This window comes from Fukomys damarensis, unplaced genomic scaffold (genome assembly GCF_012274545.1).
Source record: "Fukomys damarensis isolate Sample0158 unplaced genomic scaffold, DMR_v1.0_HiC HiC_scaffold_38, whole genome shotgun sequence".
Taxonomy (NCBI): domain Eukaryota; kingdom Metazoa; phylum Chordata; class Mammalia; order Rodentia; family Bathyergidae; genus Fukomys; species Fukomys damarensis.
In genome coordinates, this window is record NW_022900950.1 from 18,437,427 (window position 1) to 18,458,779 (window position 21,353).

General features: G+C 34.4%; 1 protein-coding gene across 1 annotated transcript in view; it reads right to left on the reverse strand.

Annotated features, from left to right (window-relative positions):
- Nucleotides 1-1,345: 1,345 nt before the first annotated feature.
- Mettl14 (methyltransferase like 14) overlaps nt 1,346-21,353 on the reverse strand; it is a 23,525-nt gene continuing 3,517 nt past the window's right edge. Inside the window, exons 2-11 of the mRNA XM_010610794.3 lie at nt 16,349-16,437; nt 15,512-15,599; nt 14,039-14,119; nt 13,617-13,704; nt 10,950-11,040; nt 9,578-9,719; nt 7,906-7,998; nt 5,867-5,983; nt 4,554-4,764; nt 1,346-2,849 (exon numbers count right to left, since the gene is read on the reverse strand). Of these exons, the coding sequence (XP_010609096.1) occupies nt 2,545-2,849; nt 4,554-4,764; nt 5,867-5,983; nt 7,906-7,998; nt 9,578-9,719; nt 10,950-11,040; nt 13,617-13,704; nt 14,039-14,119; nt 15,512-15,599; nt 16,349-16,437 (1,305 nt within the window). The 3' untranslated portion in view covers nt 1,346-2,544. The remainder of the gene's footprint in view (nt 2,850-4,553; nt 4,765-5,866; nt 5,984-7,905; nt 7,999-9,577; nt 9,720-10,949; nt 11,041-13,616; nt 13,705-14,038; nt 14,120-15,511; nt 15,600-16,348; nt 16,438-21,353) is intronic.

Genomic DNA, 21,353 nt, shown 5'->3' on the forward strand with positions numbered 1-21,353 from the left:
CCACTGAGCTAAAGCCCCAGCCCTGAATATTTAGCATGCGTATTTTCTTTTTAACCAATAAAGGCTAACAGGAGAAAAGTAAGCTATAAAACTGAGCTTGTATTTACCATGCTATAAGCCTTTTTTTTTTTTTTTTAATTGGTACTGGGGATCGAACTCAGGTCCTTGCAGTTAAGAGGCAGGCGGCAGCACCACTGAGCTAAATCCCTGGCCCAAGCCTCACTTCTTAGACAAGGCCAAACAACCCATCTATCTATGTAACTACCTAAATTATGGGCAATATTATTAAATTTTTAAAAATTTTTAGTAAAATTTTAGTATTAAAGACAACCCAGAACTCGTCTTGAAATGCATAAAACTATAAAATAGCCAATGCCACAAAACATTTACACACAACTACCTGGATTATTTAACCACCACGTGCTTTTAAATTGTATATATCTCAAAAATTATTTTGACTTTTTTGTTCTCTGCTTTTAAAAAGATAAACATTTTGGCTGAAGATTTAGCTCAATGGCACCACGCCTGCCTCACAAGTGTAAGGTCCTCAGTTCGATCTCTGGTACAAAAATAAATAAACACAAAGGCAACATAATGATGAAGTCATTCCCTCATGATACTAACAACTGTAAATTACATATTTGTACAAGTATAGGATTATCTAAGAGAGGTATATTTTATGACAATTAGGCCTAGACATCTACACTTTTTCCCATTGAGCAGATAGTTTGCAGTTATACCACCATAGCCCATTTAAATTATCATCCATGTCTGCAAAATCTTAATGGTGTTTGTTCCAAAGTAAGCTGACTAGAGTTTAAAAATGTGATGATTTCCTGTTCCGAGAGAGTAACTTTTTCCTTCGTCTTTTAGTAAATTTGGTCACGTAGTATTTAGAGGACAGAACCTAAAACATGCATGCAGTGTTTAGGGAGTCTAAGTTTAAGAAATTTTAGTTTTCGGAAGGAAAATGTAAGCAAAGGCTGCAAACTAATTAAAAATCTCTTAAAAATTAGAAAGATTTCACATGAACATCTCAGACTGACTCCTTCCCCCTGTACTGACAATTGGCTGGGGCTCACAAGTGATGTCCAGTTTACCCAGGGAACGCTTTCAAATTTCCATCCTCTCTCTATAGGCTTGATACCTCTGAGAACAAAGTCAACAGCTATTTACTACAGTACTCTTTCACTACTCTGCTTTACATAAACTGAGAAAACCAAATTAGGAAACAGCACTATAGATACATGATAACCAGTAAATAAAATGTGTCTAAAATAAAATGTTTAAATAAAATGTGTCTAAAAGAGAAATTAATATAAAACAAATTCCTGTCCTGTTTAATGTACTAACAGTAATTCCAGATAGGGAAAACCAAGACTCAAATTTCAAAGGTTTAAAGTTTCATTAGAAAAACTGTAACAAAATAAAGCAGCATTTATTAAGAATAATAATGGTCTGATCTCATTAAATGCATTTAAACGTGAGTTAACAGTATAGGAAGAGAAATAACAGCATGAGCTCATATATAACTAACTGGTCCACACCATCCGCCCCTTAAAAACAAGTTATCACACTGTGGTTTTAATAAAAGTGAAATGCATTTCCATTTTCCAAGTTATATTCTTTGAGGATTTTCAAATAAACTGCTTTTACATGAAAGTTATCAAGGTTAAAGATGCATATGCCATTCCTCATCACCAAGTGCTTGTTTCTCAAAATGGTTAGGCCAAACCCGATAAGGAGGTGTCTCTATTTTAATACTTCCGTTACTTTTATAACAGGGGAATATGAGACTGCACTGAAGGTCAGTCAAGTTCACATCTACACCAAAATCCTCACACTTGGATATCTTCATTTTTTTCTTAAGAGGCACAATTAAGAGCCAGCTACACAACTAAAATTATGATGTTTTTCTAAGTCGGCCTGTTAAGTCTTCCAGCTTTCTTAACCATCCTTGGAAGCTCCAGATTAATATCTCAGATCAATATATGAAAGGAGGGGATTTTGTTCAAAATCTCTCCATTTCTTCAGTATTCAAATTACATTTGGATTTTTAAAAAAATTTTAAAGGAAAAAACCAAAAACACAAAGTCTACTTGTTTTTATCATTTCAACAAGCAACTGGTAAAAGCCCTGCTAGAAGCTGGCCATCTGTCCCAACTCCATTCTACCAAGGCTCCCAGTTTCCACTCTGCTGGGGCAGCAGTGGCAGGATGTGCCTTATCAACTTCTGTCAGCAAGTCATCTGCACTTCCCAACTATTTCTACACAGCAAATGCCTTTGCAGTTGGCTGGAATTAGAACAAATTCAGTTCCTGAACATGAAGCTACTTGGGTTGTTCCATTCTGGTCAGGTAGATGCACATGACAAAAGGCAGGATCACTCATTTATCCTGTAACAAACCAGCCACTGTGTGTGACAACTGCAAGGTGCAAAGTTATATTCCTGGTAGCTTAGAGAAACTAGCAAAGCACAAGCTAGAATGAAGTCTCCCACAGTAGAAAGGTCAGAGGAGCATTAGGAGCACCAGTGTCTAACAGTCATCGAGGCGGAAAGCCACCTCTGTGTGTTCCTCCACGGCCTCCTCTAAAGCCACCTCTTTCTCCTCGGAAGTTGGATCGATTTCTTTCTCGACCCCGGCCAGCAGAAGTTCCTCCTCTACCTCCACCCCTGGGAGCTCCACCGCCCCGATCAGATTTGGATTTGGGAGGGGGCGACTTTGGTCGAAGTCTCTCAATTTCCTCTGTACATCCAGTCAGGTACGAATTTGGGGCACTGAAATAAGATGCATATGTTTCTGCATTGTAGTTGCTGTTTGTTAGTGTTGGTCCAACTGTAAGCCAGCCTAAAATGGAAAAAAAAAATCTCTTTTATTTGTATTCTTTCTCTTTGATCTTCTAGGGGCCAATTCAGATGCCCAATGCATTCCTAAAGATGTCCTTAGCACTCATCCAATATTGACCACTTTTATGGAATGTACAGTACTTAATCATGGTCATATTTTTAAAGATTTAATTTTATATATCTTGTTTCTCCTAGATCATAACATTTATAATATGTCCTCCTCCATTTATGGTCTACATTCTATGATAACAGCACTTAGAAATAGTGTATACTACACAGAGTATGGGCTGGTGACAATTTGAAAAATTATACATAACTATCCTATTTAATGAAAATGGTACCACTGTTTTGATTCAAATCTAAAACCAATTATTGCTTTACTATTCCCAACCACAAATATTCTTAGTTGATAGGCCCTAGAACTCCAACCACCACGTTATTCCTATTCATTCTTACCTTTCCATGGACAAATGAATTGAATAGACATTTCACAAAAGAGGATACACAAATAGTCAAGTATATAAAAAATGCTCAATACCACTAATCATCAGGAAAATGCAAAAAAAAAACCCACAATGAGCTATCATCTCACCACAGAATGGTTATTATCAAAGAGTCAAATGCTCGATGAGGATGTGGAGAAAAGAGAATGTTAGTAAATATAGCTATTATATAAAACTATATGGAGATCCCTCAAAAAAACTACAACTTTGTATACAGCCATTTCAGTATGAGGCATATATCCAAAGGAAACGGAGTCTAGCTGAAAGACACTTGCTCTTGTATGTTTACTGCATATACTGCATACTGTTCACAACAGTCAAGATCAGGAATCCATGCAGGGGGTCCACAGTGGATAAAGAAATTGCAGTATAGAAACAGATTATTACTCAGCCATAAAAAAGAATTAACCTCTGTTATTTGTAGCGACATGGAATAGAACTGGAGGACATTATAAAAGTTGATCTAAAAGAAGCAGAGAATAGAACAGTGGTGAAGCATGGGAAGGAAACAGGGAGTGAGAGATGTTGTACATAGCACAGTAGGATAACTATGGTGGGCAACAATTACTTGACTATTTCAAAAGAGCTTGGTAATGAGGAGTGTGAATGTTCCCAATACTAAGAAACACAGTATGTCTGAGGTGATACACTACTGATCTGATCACGTGTTGTACAGATTTACTGAAATACCACATTGTACTATATAAACGCATATAATTACTGTGTCAAATAGAAAACAATATATATTTTAAAATTAAATAGAGCCCAGAGAACTTTTAGGGCAGTAAAACTATTCAGTATGATACTGCAATGGTGGATATCTGTTTCTATACATTTGTCCAATCCCACACACTACATACAATACTAGATGACACCTATGTAAATGACAGGCTTGGGATAATTATGGCGTCTCAATGTAGGTTAGCTAATTACAACAAATATATCATTATGGGGGGAATAATGACAGTGAGGAGTGATGCATGTGTAGGGGCTGGGAGCACAGAGGAAATCTCTGTATCTTCCCCTGAATTTTGTGGTGAATGTACAACTACTCACATAAGATTTACAGCAAGAAGAGAAATTAAATATGTAAGAATTTTATTTTACATGCAAAAGTTTTCTTTTACAACCAAGTCCATTCTTAATATCCAAATCACAAGGAATCATAAAGCTGACTTTGTTTTAAATTGAAGTCCTCCTACCTGGTCGAATTGTACTATCTCTTCCAAATAGATGAAGACGTCTTCTACCAAGACAAAAATGCTCAATTATATGAAAAATTTCTACAGGTTTTTCTATATTTCCAATTTCAGGTTCTTCTGTGATAATTAAGTCAATGTCAACATTAGCATGAATAAAGTCCCCATCTGTGCTACGCTTCACAGTTCCTTTGATCCCCATAAGGCAATGTTCCTAAATAAGAGAAAACACATTAGTCTCTTTCATCAGTAGTTATATGTCACAACACTTTACATTTCTGATGTCCTCAATTCCTCTTTATCTCTCTGTATCTTTGAGATGCAATTAACATGAAAGGGCAACTGGATCTCCAGATGTGGGAAAACTGTAAGGTACACAAGAAAACAAGCCGTTTTCTTCTGCACTCTCCCTCATAGTATCCAATACCTCAAATACTTCACTCCCGATGCAGACATGTGGGTTTTTCCCACATCAAGCAATTCTCCAAATCTCTGTGATACTATTTACTTCATTAGCACAGAACCCCATAGATTAAGGCTCAGTCCCATCAGACTGACTCCTAACTTCAAATATCAATCAAGTCCAGGTTTTCACCCATGATTCTGATCAAGAGGCTACACAGTATACTGGAGCTTCAAGTGATTCCCTCCTGGGTTGATTACATACTAGAGTGGCTCATGGAATCCAGGATGATATTATAAAGGATATAACTCAGAATAGATGAACAGAAGAGATGCTTATGGAAAGGCATGTGGCAAGAGGCATAGAGCTTCCAGCCTTCTCTGGGTGGTGCCACCCTTCAGCAAACCCACAGCTTTATACTCAGAAGCTACTCTTCACACCCCATCCTTATGTGGGCAGGATTCCAGCCCAAGAGAGACCCTCCCTTCAGTGGGTCCCTCAAGAGTAAAGAACAAAAACCACCAAAGCCTGAAACTGGCAAAACAGAGTCCTATGAAACAGAAGTTCTAAGTTCTTGAGTAGAAAAAGAAAAGGAGAGAAATGCCTGAGTTGGTCGGCTATGAATCTTATCATTTCTTCTTTCTTAGCCTACAGAGTATTTTAAGTCCAGACCTAACCCAGACACATGGCAGCTTGGACAAAGAAGAATATATACTCTCTTTCCAAGTACAATGGGAGCTGATCCAAGATAGTGAACAAAACTTTTAAAATTAACTTAGATATATTCCTGAGGTGCTCAATGCTATTTAGATAAGTCTTAGAAAGGACCTTTCCACCAAAATTCAAATGCATATAGTGACTTAGAAAATCTTGAGAAAAAAACAAGAAAGAAAGCAAATAATAAAGGTAATACCTTTGTTCTCTGGAAAACAGCCTTGGGATCTAAAGTCTTAGTTTTCCCAGGATTGTTTTTATTGGTTTTAATCCAACAAATATCTTCACATCTTCTGTAACCCCATTTTCGTAAACACTAGAAAAGAATTAACAACAAAAATCTGAATTCAAAAAAATAATTAAAAAACTTGATAGGACACTAAATTCCAGAGTGTTATGATAATTTTCTTTTCGTGCAGAAACAGAAGAAACACCAGTCTTTAAATATACAGCCATAATACAGACTGTATAAATGTTTGATATTAATATAACAATACTGTTGAAGATAAAATGCTGAAATTACATTATATACGAAGTGTTGAATACAAAGTGAACACATCTAATCAGAAAATTTGAAATGCTTCAAAGTCACCAGAATGCTCAAAAAATTTCCAATGTTAGAGCATTTCAGATTTTGAATTTTTGGACTGAAAATGTTCAACCTATGAAGTCTATACAAATATTCAAAATCTGAAAATCTCCAAAATCTGAAACACTTCTGGTCTGAAGCATTTTGGATAGGGTTACTCAACCTGTACTACTTTCTACTATCATCAACTATCATGGGTCTTAAATTATAATACTCAGATCCAACAGAATCACAAGATAATCCAAAAAGTAATTTGATTCCTTCCCCTCGATTTCTATCTTCTGAAATAAAAACATAAATAAGATATAGTTCCTGCCTCTAATAAACTCAAAAGTATGGTAAGATGAGTAAATTTTGTACAATATTGCTGGCTTTATGATTGATCACACATAAAAAAACAAAAAATAAACAAACAAAAAAACATGTTTTCCAGAAAGGTTCTTACTGTATGAGGTGAGAAACACTTTAAAATGACTGAAAGTTTTACTTTAAAATCTCAAGATTGAGATTACCACAGAGACTCCTTTATCCACAGAAGATACATGTGAAGACCCCTGGTGGATGCCTGAGACCACAAATGGTACTGCATCCTATATATACTGCTTTTTCCTATATAGGTGTATTTATGATAAAGCTTTATCTATAAATCAGACAGTAACAAAAAAACTGGCAGTACTCAAATGGAATACAGTTATAATCTTTTCTTGGGATTAACAAATGACAGAAGCAATGATGTTAACAATAGTTTCAAACTCACTATAGAAAGAATACAACGTAATTGTCAAATTTAAATATTTAAGCACAAATTTCTTATTTTCCCACTTATTATCTCAAATAATCCTCCTTAAAAATTCTTCACGTTAAATGGACTCTCTCAGATTAGTTATGATTAAATGAGATCATCTGCTATTTAACAAGTACTATGTCCTAAAAAAGGGAATTCTCATTCAGCATGTGACATAACTGAGACTCACAGAGTAAACACCTTCTCCCCGCAAGTCTAACTGTTGGATAATAGCTAAATTGGGACTTAGATACCCAGCTACAATGTTCCCATTATTCTTCATTTAAATACTTTATTTTGTTTCTTTTTGGCAAAATACTCTAACCAAAAAAAAAAAAAAAAAAAAAAAAAAAAAAAAAAAAGAAAGAAAGAAAAATGCTCTGAAATATAACTGAAGATACTTAAAAAAATAAGCTGTGCTATTATTAACTTCTTTTTCATTCTCATCTATTCAAACTATGTGTTCCAGATGCTGTACCTTTTCCAATTTGATTTGGGCTTCCATGTAAAACTCAAGAGTCAGTGCTATTCAGAATAACACTTTTTATCACCTTATAAAAGTAAGCCATGTCTGACACTAAGCAACTCATTTTTACAATGTAATTTGGAGTTTCAAATGTTTAAACTGTTCTCTTCTTGCAGTTGTAACAAGTTATGTTTTGAAAGATGTACATTCATCCCTAAAACTAGTAACTGACTTAAGCGTACTTCCTTATGTTCTTTTCCTGGACATATTTTACTTTTGAGTATTTTAAAACTATTCAAGAATAAGGTATAAAATAACATTAATCTTAAAGCTTCTTATGTAATATAGCTATTTTTTTATTCTATGATTTTTAAGAATACACTTTAAAAGTTATCTTACCACTCTTCCAAGGTCCAATCCCTCTCCAGAACCGCACCACAGAAATATAAATGACCGGGGTGCTGCAATCTCATCAATTTCTAACTTCATTATCTGTAATAAAACAAAACAATGTTGCATAAAACTGTTTCCCATTCATCCTATATCCAAAAGAACAGCCATTGAGATGTAACAGAATTATCAGTAAAACTGTTCTTTGCATCCACTTATAATGGAAAACAAACTTTTAGCCTTAAAAAATAACTTGCTAGATTGCTGTTTTATTTTTAAATACAAACTCTATATATATGCAAACAGATACATATAAACACTTGTGTTTATAAGGGAAGAACTTATAGAGAATTACATTTACAGAATAATGGAAGTTTATAAGAGTTTGAGAGACATTCTATAGCGAACATATTTTATTTTTGTTTACATAAAAAGTAACTGAAATAGAAAGAGGTTAAACGAGCCAAAAATTAATGGCAGAATTAAAATATAGTATAAGCCAGGTACAGCAGTGCACCCCTATAGTCCCAGCTATGTACTTAGCAGGCTGAACCAGGAGAATCACTTAAGCCTGGGTATCTGTATGACTTTTCTTTTGCAAATAAGTGATGGCAAGAGTCTTCTAAATGTCACCTTTTCACAGACTTTTTTTCCCCTCTAGCCCAGTCTCCACACACTGATTTGTTGTTCTTACTAAACTATTTAAAATCTAGAAAGGTTTTGTAATATTTTCAGAATAATCAAGCTCCTTAAAACATCACCTCAAGACAATTCCAATCTGCATTTGAACAGTAACAACCATCAAAAAGACCTCCTACACCCACAAACCTGATAGTGGCTTTTGTCTCCATCCCTTCTGTTCCTGCTGTTGCTTCTGCCTGTTCCACATCTTTCTTCTCCTGAACAATTCTAGCTCATCTATTTACACTGTTCCGGTGTCACCATCTCTATGCTCCTAAGTGCCATCTTCCTTGGTTTGCTCAGCTGCTCTCGTATCATGTTATGCAGCCCTCCACTACTGAGTCATTAGGTTAGGTCAATGTTTATTCCATTAAACTGTGTGCTCCTTAAGGGTTAGTACTATCTCTTCCTCATTATTTTTTCAAAATTAATTTTATTGGTACAATTAAGATACACAATGTACTGACATTCATCATTGGAGATTTGTACCTTTACATAATCCATCTTGGTTCTTTTTTTTTTTTTCCCCATTCCCTTGCACTCCCTTATTATTGAATCCAATACACTGCCTAATCGATAGTAGTGTTATTTTTGCAACTGGTTATAAAAACCAATACTTTATGTAACCAACTGAAGTTAGCTTACTTAAGTTTTATTTAGGAAAATGTAACTTTATCAATACTTTATGTAACCAACTGAAGTTAGCTTACTTAAGTTTTATTTAGGAAAATGTAACTTTATCACAATAATTATACTAAAACTACATACTTATGCTTTTTTCACCCATACTATATCATATTGTAAGTTCCTGAAAAAGAAGGAATTGTGACACATTCATATTCATTCTCATTCTGTCTCTCTCTTCTCTCTTCTTTCCTGATGTTTACTAAAACTGATCAATTGCAAATTAAGTTATCATTCTGCTGCTTTTAGATTTTCCTAGCTTATGGCCAAGGACTCCAGGCTTATGTTCATTATAATGTAGAAAGTTTCATCATACATCATCCCAAGTCCAGCATTTTTCATTAGCAGTGATGCCAGTCTCTCTGTAATATTCTTCTAAAGGAGGTTCCAAAAGAATCACATCAAATTTGGGTGTTAGTTCTCTGATATCAAAAGCTTCTATATCTGCTTGTAAGTACCTATTCAATTAAAGAAAAAAAAATTTTTTTTCAAATAATCTGCAGATGGTAATGAAAGAAATTTCTCAAATATTACTAGCCATTATTTACAAAGTAACAATGAGCTAATTACGATATGTCTGTTTGTAGAGGGGTCATCTTTGTTCACTACAGACATTTAACCATGTACCCGTATTATTCCCTAGGACATGGACATAACTGCACTGCAAAGAGAAAACTGTATTATTCCACATGAACATCCAGAATACATTCTTTTTACATTAAAAAAATCTATACTCGGATGAGGATGTCTGATCACTTTCTACTGTCATCTCAATTTTCTAAGCAATATTGCATTATTTTTTTCACCTCAAATGTTTAGGATAAAAAAACTATTTCTCTAAATTTTAAATCCTCCTTCTAAAAGCTTCCAAATATGCACATAATTTTATTAGTTTACTAATAAGTAAAAACATTTATAATAGTATTTTCATACTAATATATAGTTTACTGAAGTTATTTTCACATAATCTGAAAATATTTTTAACGGAAACATTTTACCTTCTCCCCCTCCCACTCCTTCTATTTTTTTATTCTGTTTTGGGACAAAGTCTTGCTAAGTTGTCCCAGCAGGACTTAAACTTGTGATCTGCCTGACTCTAGCTCCCTGAAGTGATGGCATTATAGACATGTGTCATCATACTTGGCTAAGAATGTTTTTAAAGTAGTATGAATATTCAAGTACATTCAGACTTCCTCATATATTGACATTTATTTATGGTATTCTAAAAACTAATACATTTTATTCAATCACTAAATGAACAAAACATTCAAAGTAAGCTAAATACAAAACATTCTCCAATTTCAAGGGCATTTAACTCATATTTCTAAGAAAAAATAATATTCTGTTTAGCAAAGGTTAAAAATGAAACAATACCTCAAATTACTTTATGAGAAGTCATTTAATGATAGTATCAAGAATTCAATAAACATGAGTCATTTTCTAAGGAAAAAAATATTTAGAAGTACTTTAAGCAAATTATCTGGAAAATTGAAAAATAATTCAGTAAGAACCTACTTATTTCTCAGTACCACAGTTTCAAACTAATATATTTTACTATAATGAAGAAATGAAGGAATAGACTAATAGCTTAATCTTATAGGTGCTGATTTTTTTAAGAAAAGTTACAGAAAAAAAAGGCTAATGTATTAAGCCCAGTGTGGGAAAAAGTAATTTTAAAAAATACTTACATAGGAGGAGTGTTAGATTTAGCTATTAATTCATCCTTTAGCCTAATGAGTTCCCTTAGTTTTGGGTACTCTTCAAATCTGTCAGCTAAACCTGTGGGGAAAAAACAGTAACTTCTAAATTTCAATTAAACAACAGCAGTGAATTGAAAAATTATGATTCCTCCCAAGAAAACAAGTAGTACACATAATTTACTTTCACATCTTCAAAAACAAATGACTACTTCCTTTCTACCATATTTTTTTCTTTATCCCACCACCCCTGCCAAAAATATATTCATAGCAATATAAATCACTTAAATTTCTTAATTTAAAAACTAAAAGTCAGGTTGGGGGATAGTTTTTTCTTCCCTGTTCCCTTTCCAGTACTAGGGATTGAACCTAAGGTCTTTGCACTCAAGTGTATCCCTCATATCACATCCACACTTTTTAAAAAATTTTTGAGGGATGATCTCATCACATTGCTAAGCTACCCAGGCTGGACTTGAACTTGCAATCCTTCTGCTTCAGCTGTTTGCAGAGTGCTGGGATTACAGGTATGTGCTACACACTTGGCTCAAAGTTTTTAGTAACAAGAATGTGAACATTTTTGTAAGTCTTTCTCAATCAGTAATACAGATCACATTTCTAATAAAGTTTGAAAACTGTACTATCATCAAGTTCCAACACAACAGAGTTAACAGCATTCATTTATAAAACAGAAGGTACAACCTGAAAAAATTTGAAATCTACGTTCCTTTATCATAAGATGAATAGGATTGTAATACCCTGTTTAAAGTGTAGAAATTTGCAACCAGCTCTGTTCCTTGTCCCTTTGACATTAAGATCTTGGACAAATCAGGTTATTCTGAGTCTTTTTCCTAAGTTGCCTTACCATGCTATCTTCAACAATATTCAATGATTCTTTTTCGCTACCATCTAAAGTGTTTTACTCCTTAATTTTGAATTTAAACCTCCATGTGACTAAAATAACATTGATACAACAGCTTTTTCTCAACCACTATTACCTTTATATATACATTTTCTTTTTGTTAGGTAAGGGTTTTGAGAATAGAAAGGTTGATATCCAAATATGGTGTAAAATTTCTCATAACCTTTTAGGATACACCTAATTTTTGCTTAGAAAAAATTAGCTTCTACTTTAGAAATAATGTTGTTTACAAGTGACAAAAGAAAAAAATGAATAGGATGACATTAAAAAACTAAAATTTGAGGTTTTAAAAGATACAATGAAGAGAGTAAAAAATTAATAGAATGGGAGAAAATATTTGCAAATCATACATCGGATAAGAGACTTGTACCAAAAATATATATAAATATATATACCCACACAGAAAATACAAAGAACTCTTTTAATTCAATAATAAAAAGCAAAATGTTTAGACATTTCTTCAAAGAGCATATTTAAATGACAATATGCCCGTTAAAAAATGCTAAATATATCATTAGTAAGAAAATACAAAGCAATGCCATGATGGGATACAACTTAACATTCACTACTGTGGCTATAATTAAAAAAACAGACAATAACAATAATCAGGATATGAAGAAATTGGAATCATTACATATTGCTGGTAGGAATGTAAAATGACACAGCTACTTTGAAAAATATTTGGATAGTTCTTCAAAATGTTAAACATAAAATTACCACATGGAAAAAACAACTTTAAAAAAGCAACAAAGAAAACAGAACAAAAAAGTTTTAAAAACTGAAGAAAAATTTGAAAAATGAAAAAACAAGAATTACTACATGATCCAGCAATTGTACTTCTAGATATAGCATAAAGAGATATGAAAACCTATCTCCACCGAAAACCTTGTGCATGAATGTCCGTAACAGAGCAGGGCATGGTGGTGCATGCCTATAATCCTAGTACTGAAGAAGGCTGAGGCAAGGAGGATCACAATTTCAAACCCAGCCTAGGTGACTTAGTGAGATCCTGTCTCAAAAGAAATAGGGAGGGTTACTGGCATACAGCTCAGTGAGAAGGCCCTGGGTGCAATCCCCAGTACTGCCCCCGCAAAAAAACCCATAAAACCATTATTCATAATGTACCAAAAGAGCAAGCACAAATGAATAAGTAGACAAAACAGGGTATATACACCCACACATACAATGGAATATATTTGGCAATAACAAATGATGGACCAACAGATGTTACAACATTAATGACTGCTGAAAATATTATGCTGAGCTAAAGTAGCCAGTCACAAAAGACCACATATTGTACGATGCCAATTATATGAAAAGTCCAGAACAGGCAAATTTATAAAGAAAGATTAAGCCTGGGGGGGGGGCAGAAGAGAGGGAGGGAATCAGAAATAAATAGTGAAAGGTACAGGGCTTTCCTAAAGGAGAAGAAAGTGTTCTATAATGCATTACAGTAATGGTTGCAAACAACCTTATGGATGTACTAAAAGACACTGAATTATACCCCTCCCTTTTTGAGTTATACCCTTTTAAACAGGCAAGTTGTATAGTATATAAATTATCTTAAAAAGTAGGAAAGAAAAAAGTAACACTGCTCAAAGGAAAAAGAAACTGTACTGGAAATATTGAGAAGAGAAAACTAGAAAAAATGTTTTGTGAGAAATAATCTGCAAAATGGATGTTTCACATACATGTAATCAATCAGTAGCAACAGCACAGTCCAGAAAAGGCTGACATACCTACATCCCTGATGAAATTCTGAGGTCTATGCCCAGTGTCTACAAAATGCTGGCAGTAATCATTATGAGGATTTAAACTCTGTGTTCCCTAAAGAAAAAAATCAAAATTAAATTGACAACATGCACTCTGATAAGCAGATACATTAATACTGTACTTTGTTTTTTATTATGAGAACATATGATAGATCTTAAAAAGTAGTAAAATCTGAAAACATAACTAGAATGACTCATTACTCTTGAAATGCTACTAAAATTACACCGTTATCCAATAGTCAAATATCAAAAGAATGTTTCATGGATAATTTAAATAATCCTCATTTTTTAAATAGTGACCCCTCAATAACTGAAAAGATCCTAAAGACAAATAGGGTACAGAGTATAATTGTGAAGAGCTGTTAAGACTTGAAAATTATTTATTTTACCTTAAGAAAAGTACTAGAATCTTTGTAAATCTCTTCTTCATATGGCAAATTTTCTTCTTCCTGTTGCATTTCTAGTTCATCCTTGAAAAAGGAAGATTAAGAAAACATTTATTGTATATAGGTTATTTAATTATGTTAAGACATATTTTATTTCGTTAAAAAGAATAAAATGTTTCAAGTTAAAATTTTTGCTTTTTCATCATTAGATCTAACTTGATATTAAAAAATGTTGTCATCACTATCATGAATAAAAATGACCTATAACTAATCTTGTTTTGTTAACTGAATTGTCTAGAATTATGTATTTCACATATTATATTGTAAATGTTAAAATGTAGCTTTCATCACGAGTGTATGACGAGTAATAGGGATATTTTATTTCTATTAGAAAACTGCTGTTTTATAGGTCAAAAATACAACTATATATGGTTCAATCTAACATAACCACAAACATTTAAATTACATATAAGTTCCATGTTATCAAAATGTTAACACCTCAGAAGGTATTTTAGTATATGAGATTAGGTTATGTATCACAAAACTTGCTAGAGATTTACTGAAACTATACGTTTTTTTCTTTTTTTTTTCTCACTGAGTTTATCGGTACATTTTAGGTATACAGTACAGTTACATTCATTATTGGGATCTTGCACTTTTACACGACAGGTCTTGGTTCTCATTTTTTCCCCTTGTCCCTGCTCTCCCTTTATCCCCTCCTACCATTTACAAACACTTTTCTCCATTTTTTTCATATTTTTTTCTTTTCCCTTATTACCTTTCCCCTACCCTTCCCACTTTCCTTACACCTTTAGCCATTTTCTTCCTATTACATTTCTTTTTCTAATAAATACATACAATTAACTTGAAAAAAACTGAAGTAGATTTTTCTCCATAACTTCCTTCTAAAAAAATATTGCAATTCAGTGGCACATCCTAAGTTCAATCCCTGGTACCAATAAATAAAAAACAAACTAACTATCTTTGCAACTACAAGCTTACAGTTGGGTTCTCCTTGGGCCTCTTTCAGAAACAGTGTTCATGAGTTTTTAAAATGTTTTAGATGTTCCACCCTACATTGTTATCATGGAATAATACAGCCCAAAAGACTACGGCAGCCTCTCAAAATCTGATCTAACTATCCAAAGTCTTTGATATACTTATCTCTTCATTCATTAAAAAAAATATGTATTATTGCCAGTGTTTACCAGGCATTATGCTATTTATAAACACACACACACACACACACACACACACACATACAAATACAGAGAGTGCACGCACGTGCTTAATTTTAACCATATAACACATAATATGAGGAAACTGATAAAGGGCTTAACTGATAGCATATAGTACTGATGATTATCTTAGCATATTTCATATTCAGCTTTCCATCAAACTTGTCTTCTTGGATATGAATTTATTGGAAGGATTTATTTTTTTCTTCACCATAAAACTATCTCACTTTTTACTTACCTTGTATTCTTCCACTTTGTCTTCATCTGCCTCTCCTTCATCCAAGTACTTACGTTTTGCATTCGGAGCAGCAGTATCATAGGAAGCCCTGAGAAGTAAAACAGAAGAATCACATACAATATGTGTATATAAGAATCATATACAATATGTGTATATGCATCTACTGGTAATACTAAGTAATATAAACATAGGACAAGGTAAATTTTTCCTGATTAAACAGTATTTGATTACCCAGTTTATAAATTACCCAAACATTTACAAAACCTTATTGACAATCCTGTACTTTATAAGAAATGCTATACGTGACATATTATAAAAAGAAACTTTTACATTATGTATTATTTTAATATTTCTTAAGCAAAATTGATGTCCATGTCGATACACTAAAATACCAGAAAATTTCTGAAATGGTTTCTGAACTATTAACTAAATACCACATTTAGGGTAAATTCATAAAATTAAAATTTATAATTAAAAAATGTATTTCTTGTACATAAGTTATTTCTTAGTCTAACATTCCATTTCTAATTATTTATAAAGGGGAAATTAAAATATTCATTAAAATATGTATTTCATCATTCATGAACTGACACTAAAAATGAATGTTTCTGGGATGGGAATGTAGTCCAGTGGTACAGAATTTACTTAAGTAAATTCTGCATGAGGTCCAGGGACTGATCCACAGCTCAGAAACAAAACAAAACAAAACAAAACAAAAACCAACCAGTGTTTTTTAAATCTTTGATGCTTTGTATAACAACATATGCATATGTAGTGTTGTTACTAAAATAATGATCCTTTCACAATATTATATATTTAAAAAATTATTCAACTGACCTACAAGTTTCTCTTGTTTCGGCAATTTCTCTCTGTTCCTCTTTGCTATTTAATACAGCTCCGATGCTGTCAGCACTTTCAGCTCCCAACTGAGAAGAGATAAAAATCAAAAATTGAATCACAATGCAATGGATAGCCGTTTTCTACAGAATTTAATCATTTAAACAGACAAAATGGTCCATCATGGCTGACTAGAGAGGAGGTGTACAAAGCTTGGAGGACACGCACTGGGGAGTGTGAGTATTCAGAAACAGGGAAGGCAAAGCCAGAGAGAAAAAGGTGACCTGAGGGAGAAGACCACCTGAGCAAGTTTAGTATTTTGGGAGGTCAGAAAAGGAAAATGAGCTGACTCTGGATCAAAGCACCTCTTCACCCCAGGTCCATTAAACATGCCATCTGGGAGAGGCTCTAATACCCTGAAGTGGGGAGCAGGTTTGGCTTAGACCCGAGGCAGGCTCCTAGCCTAATCACCCTTCCCTCTGGGAGGAGCCCAGAAAGAGAGATATTCACAGAAGCGGGCACCAGAGAAATTGAAAGCCAGGGAATCATACAAAGGACAGAGACTGAGCCGGAGTGGCAGGACCTTAGGAAAGTAGGGAATGCGGGCATAGTCCTGATTTAGTGACACAGAGATAGATGCTAGGAAAGACATGCTTCAAGGTGGTGAAAGTGTGGGCAGCAGCGGCAACAGGCAAAACCTCCCTAAGAAAAGTTGTTCAAGCAGTGCCAAAGCAGGCACTCTCCCACTGTTCCCCCAAACAACTGCAAGTTCTGTGCGTGCTAGATATGCTGCCCACTACACATTGCTTGGCACCCATATGGGAACCTCCTACCCCCAGCCAAAAGCTGCTAAGTACTGCAAGCCCCAGGGCACCAGAGGTCACAGGCTAGAAAGTGATGCTTTGTGGAATGTGGAGAGATGTGGGCGAAGAGCTGGTGAAGAGTGGCTTAGCCAAAGGGCAAAATGCATGGCATTTACATGATGTCTTATAAAAAGTGACCAAAGAGGCAGAGATTATTTGCAAAAGGAAAGGAGCCGACAGAGAAAACCTCTTAGGAAACCAGTGTAAGACTGGGTGCACTATTCCTTCACCTCACTTTGACTCAAATGAAAGTGTCCCACCCTAAAACAAAGGCCACAACCTCCAGGTGCCATGCCCACAAGAAAGAAATTGAAGCCAAGCAGAACACTGCCTGCAGAGGAAGGGTGGGTGTGCAGAGGTCTGTGCAGAGCCCCAAGCCTCTCACAGGCAGGCAGAACAAATCCTAAGAGAGCTGGTTCAGTGAGGTACAGGGGTGGGCAATGGTCTGTTAAGGACAGAAGAAAAGACAAACTGTGGACAGGGATGCTGTGTGTAGTGTGGAGGTGAAAGGAACCAGACCCAGCATTCTCTCTAGACCCTCTCCATGGTAAAGCTCTATTTGTGAAGCTAGTGGAAGAGCACACCGGTTGAATGCAGACTGAAGTATAAATAGGGCTGACAGGACAATTTAATTTTGTGTCTTGTTATTGCGTATTTTTTTTCTTTCTCTCCTTTTGTTTCATGTAATAAATATACATATACATTCACATATATACACATACATACTTATATACATATATATATATATCTCATGCATATACATATATGCATATCTATATATATATATGGTCTGTATATGTGAAGAGGAGAATAAGAACCACTGCTTTAACCTAAATAGTATCTTTTTTGGCCAAGTTAGGATAACTCTCCCCAAAATTTGTGTACAGAGGATTCAAACACAAGTGCACTATGAACATATTAACAGGTTCTGATATTCTCACAGCTTCCCTTACTCTCCAGTTTTACTTCCCTCTCTTTGCCATCCTTCTCTCAAACCTCCTCTCCACCATCCTTCTGCCTCAGTTATTTAAAAAAATCAAATCTCTTTGCTTTTTATTTCTTTTCTTCCTCATTTATCCTCTATATCCCAACCTATTTATCAGGAGTGTACTGGCAGACTTACAGTCCACAGGTCTTAGTGGTATAGTGAGATCAGGCCAAGAAGAACAAAGAACACACCCAGAGGTTGGAGGCAAGTTTATTAAGCTGGCAGACTAACTGGGGATTTCTCCACAAAGCAATCAGCCCGGAGCTGGCAGCGAACAGGGTTTATACGGGGGGGATACAGAAGCAAGGCATTCGTTGAAGAAGTTACACTTAGTTTACATGATTTGATAGAAAACTACACTGGATACAGACAATTTCTGAGAACAAAGGGCAATGAAGGAGGACATGTGTTAGGTGTAGGAGCAGGTATGAGCAGGGGGTGGCTCTTAAGTTAGGTCAACTAGCCACAGGAAAAACTTTTTTTGCTCAAAAATTGTTTTCCAGCTCACGTACTGTTTCCCAGTATTTATGGGTCACAGAAAAAAAGGTGACATTGTTAAAAACAAGGCTTAATTTACATGACTAATATATAGCTGGCTGTGTAGATGCTGATATAACTCCTAGTGGTTCTCTTCTTCCAACACAGTGACTGGGTCTAATCCTATTATGCTAAGTAATCTGATGAGGTACATAACCAAAGCAATGATCGCAACACAGGTAACATGCACTACCTGAAGAGATCCCCATACTAGTGAAAAAGGTTTTCTACTCTAGTTGATCCTCAACCCTCAGCACACATGCCTGCACATATACACACACAAAAAGAAACATGAGAAAACAAAGCAACAAAATGCCTCCAAAACTTAACTGCCCAAAAGCTAATCCATGTGCACTGATGTAGAGGAAAATAGCTTTTAAAAGGTAGAAATGTTTGAAGGGGCAAAAGAAACAGATCTAATGTAACTAAACATGTAATAACACTTAACTGATAAAATGATTAGCAAGCTTAAAGACAAAAACTTGGGTGAACTAACAAAGACACACAAGATATGAATGACCATATTAGTCAAGATATCAAAGAGAAAAGATACAAAACAAATTCAGGAAATAAAAAATTACTAAAAGTATGGACAGAAGAAATGACCACTGTGAAGAGTGTGAAAACTAGAAAATAAAGTTGATGCAGCAGATCATATACTCAAAGATACTTAGACTATGGAAATGGAATCCAATGCTCAATGATCCAAACAAACAAACAAAAAATACCCCACCCAACTTAAGTATTAATGGAGCTAAGATTTGAAAATAACATAAGAGATACAAAAAAAATCAACTACTGAAATCAGAGCAGAATATTTTCCACAACTAGGTAAAAAAACTTCTAGGTAAACAAGACATAAAGAACACCAAGAAGTACCCATGACCAGAAAAGAACTTCTCCACAAAATACCACTGTTAAAATCACAGAAGTTCAGCTCAAGGACACAATACTAAAAGCTGTTAAGAGAAAAGCATCAAAACACCCACAAAGGCAAACTTATCATAACAAGAGCATATTTCTCAACATAGGAGAGAATAAAAGTTTTTCAATCCCTTAAAAAGAACAACTTTGAGTCAGATTAATATATTATGCAAAATTATCTTTCAAAATTGATGGAGAAATAGACTTTTCATGACAAAGAGCATCTTAAAAAATTCATGACCACAAAACCAGCACTGCACAAAGTACAAAAAGAAATCTTTGACAATGACAATAAGGATAACCACCAATAAAGAGCCCAAAGGGAAGAATACATCTACTAAGGGGAGTAGTGAACAGCGGAAAAGTAACTGGCAACAGACATATAATGCAATGCAGGAGTCAGCAATGAAAATAACCATCAGAGTGAAGAGACAACCTACAGAATGGGAAAGGTTTTTGCCAGCTACTCCTCAAACAATGGAATAATATTTGGAATTTATAAAGAATTTAAAAAAAAGTTAGATCCCAAAAAATAAAAGACTCAATCACAAACTCAGTAACTGAAATGAACAGCAACTGTGCAGAAGTACAAATGTCCAATAAATATATGAAAATATGTTCAGCATCTTTGACCATTAAAGAAATGTAAATCAAAACAATACAAATTCCACCTTATTCCAATAAGAAAGGCTATTATCTAGTGACAAAAAAAAAAAACAATACTTCTACATTGTTGGTCAGAAAGTAAACTAGTAAAACCACTATGGAAATCAGTCTGAAGATTCCTCAAAAAAACTAAAAATAGAAATTCCACTTGACCCAGCTATATCTATACCGAGTATCTTCCCCAAAGTGATACATACTCACAACAGCTAAATCATGGAAGTGGCCTGCTCAGTAACAGATGAATAAATTTTTTTAAATGTGATTCATATACACAGTGGACTCAGTCATAAGGAAGGATAAATTTGAAGCATGTGTAGGAAAACTAATGAATTTTCAGACCATAATCGTAAATGAAAAAGCCATAGATTAAATGTCACATGGTTTCTCTAATATGAAAGACCCAAAATATAAATAATTTAAAGAGCAAAACAAAACAGCCATATCAAGAAACAAGGAGGTAGGCTCTGTAGAGATAGGAAGGGGATCTGAAGAATGGTGACAGGATAAGTAAAAATAATCAAGATGTGCCACGTATATACACATTAATCCTCCAAGCTGACTGTAATCACTACATATCACAAACCTATAGTAATAAAAAATTTTAAGGCAAATCAGAAATATCTTGGAAAACAATGTTATTTTAAGAATGACTCTGACAGCTGAAAATGTTTTATACTTCTGGGTACATATGAAATTAAAACACTTAATTTCCTACTTTTAAAGTAATTTTAAAATATGATTTAGCGGTAGTAGCAGTAACCCAAAAAAGCAGCTAACATGGTATGTGGAGTTTATATAAGGCTGTATGAAGTACTACATTAAGCTCACATCCTGTCACTGATCCTTTGCTCTAACAAAATCTATTCAGTTTTACTTAAGCTACGTTTTTTGATGATTGTGAACTTCAATAATGCCTTAAAAACAGTAATGTTGAGGCTAGGGATTTAACTCAGTAGTTCCGCCGCCTACCTTGCAAACAGAAGGTCCTGAGTTCAATCCCTGGTGCCAAAAAAAAAAAAAAAAAAGA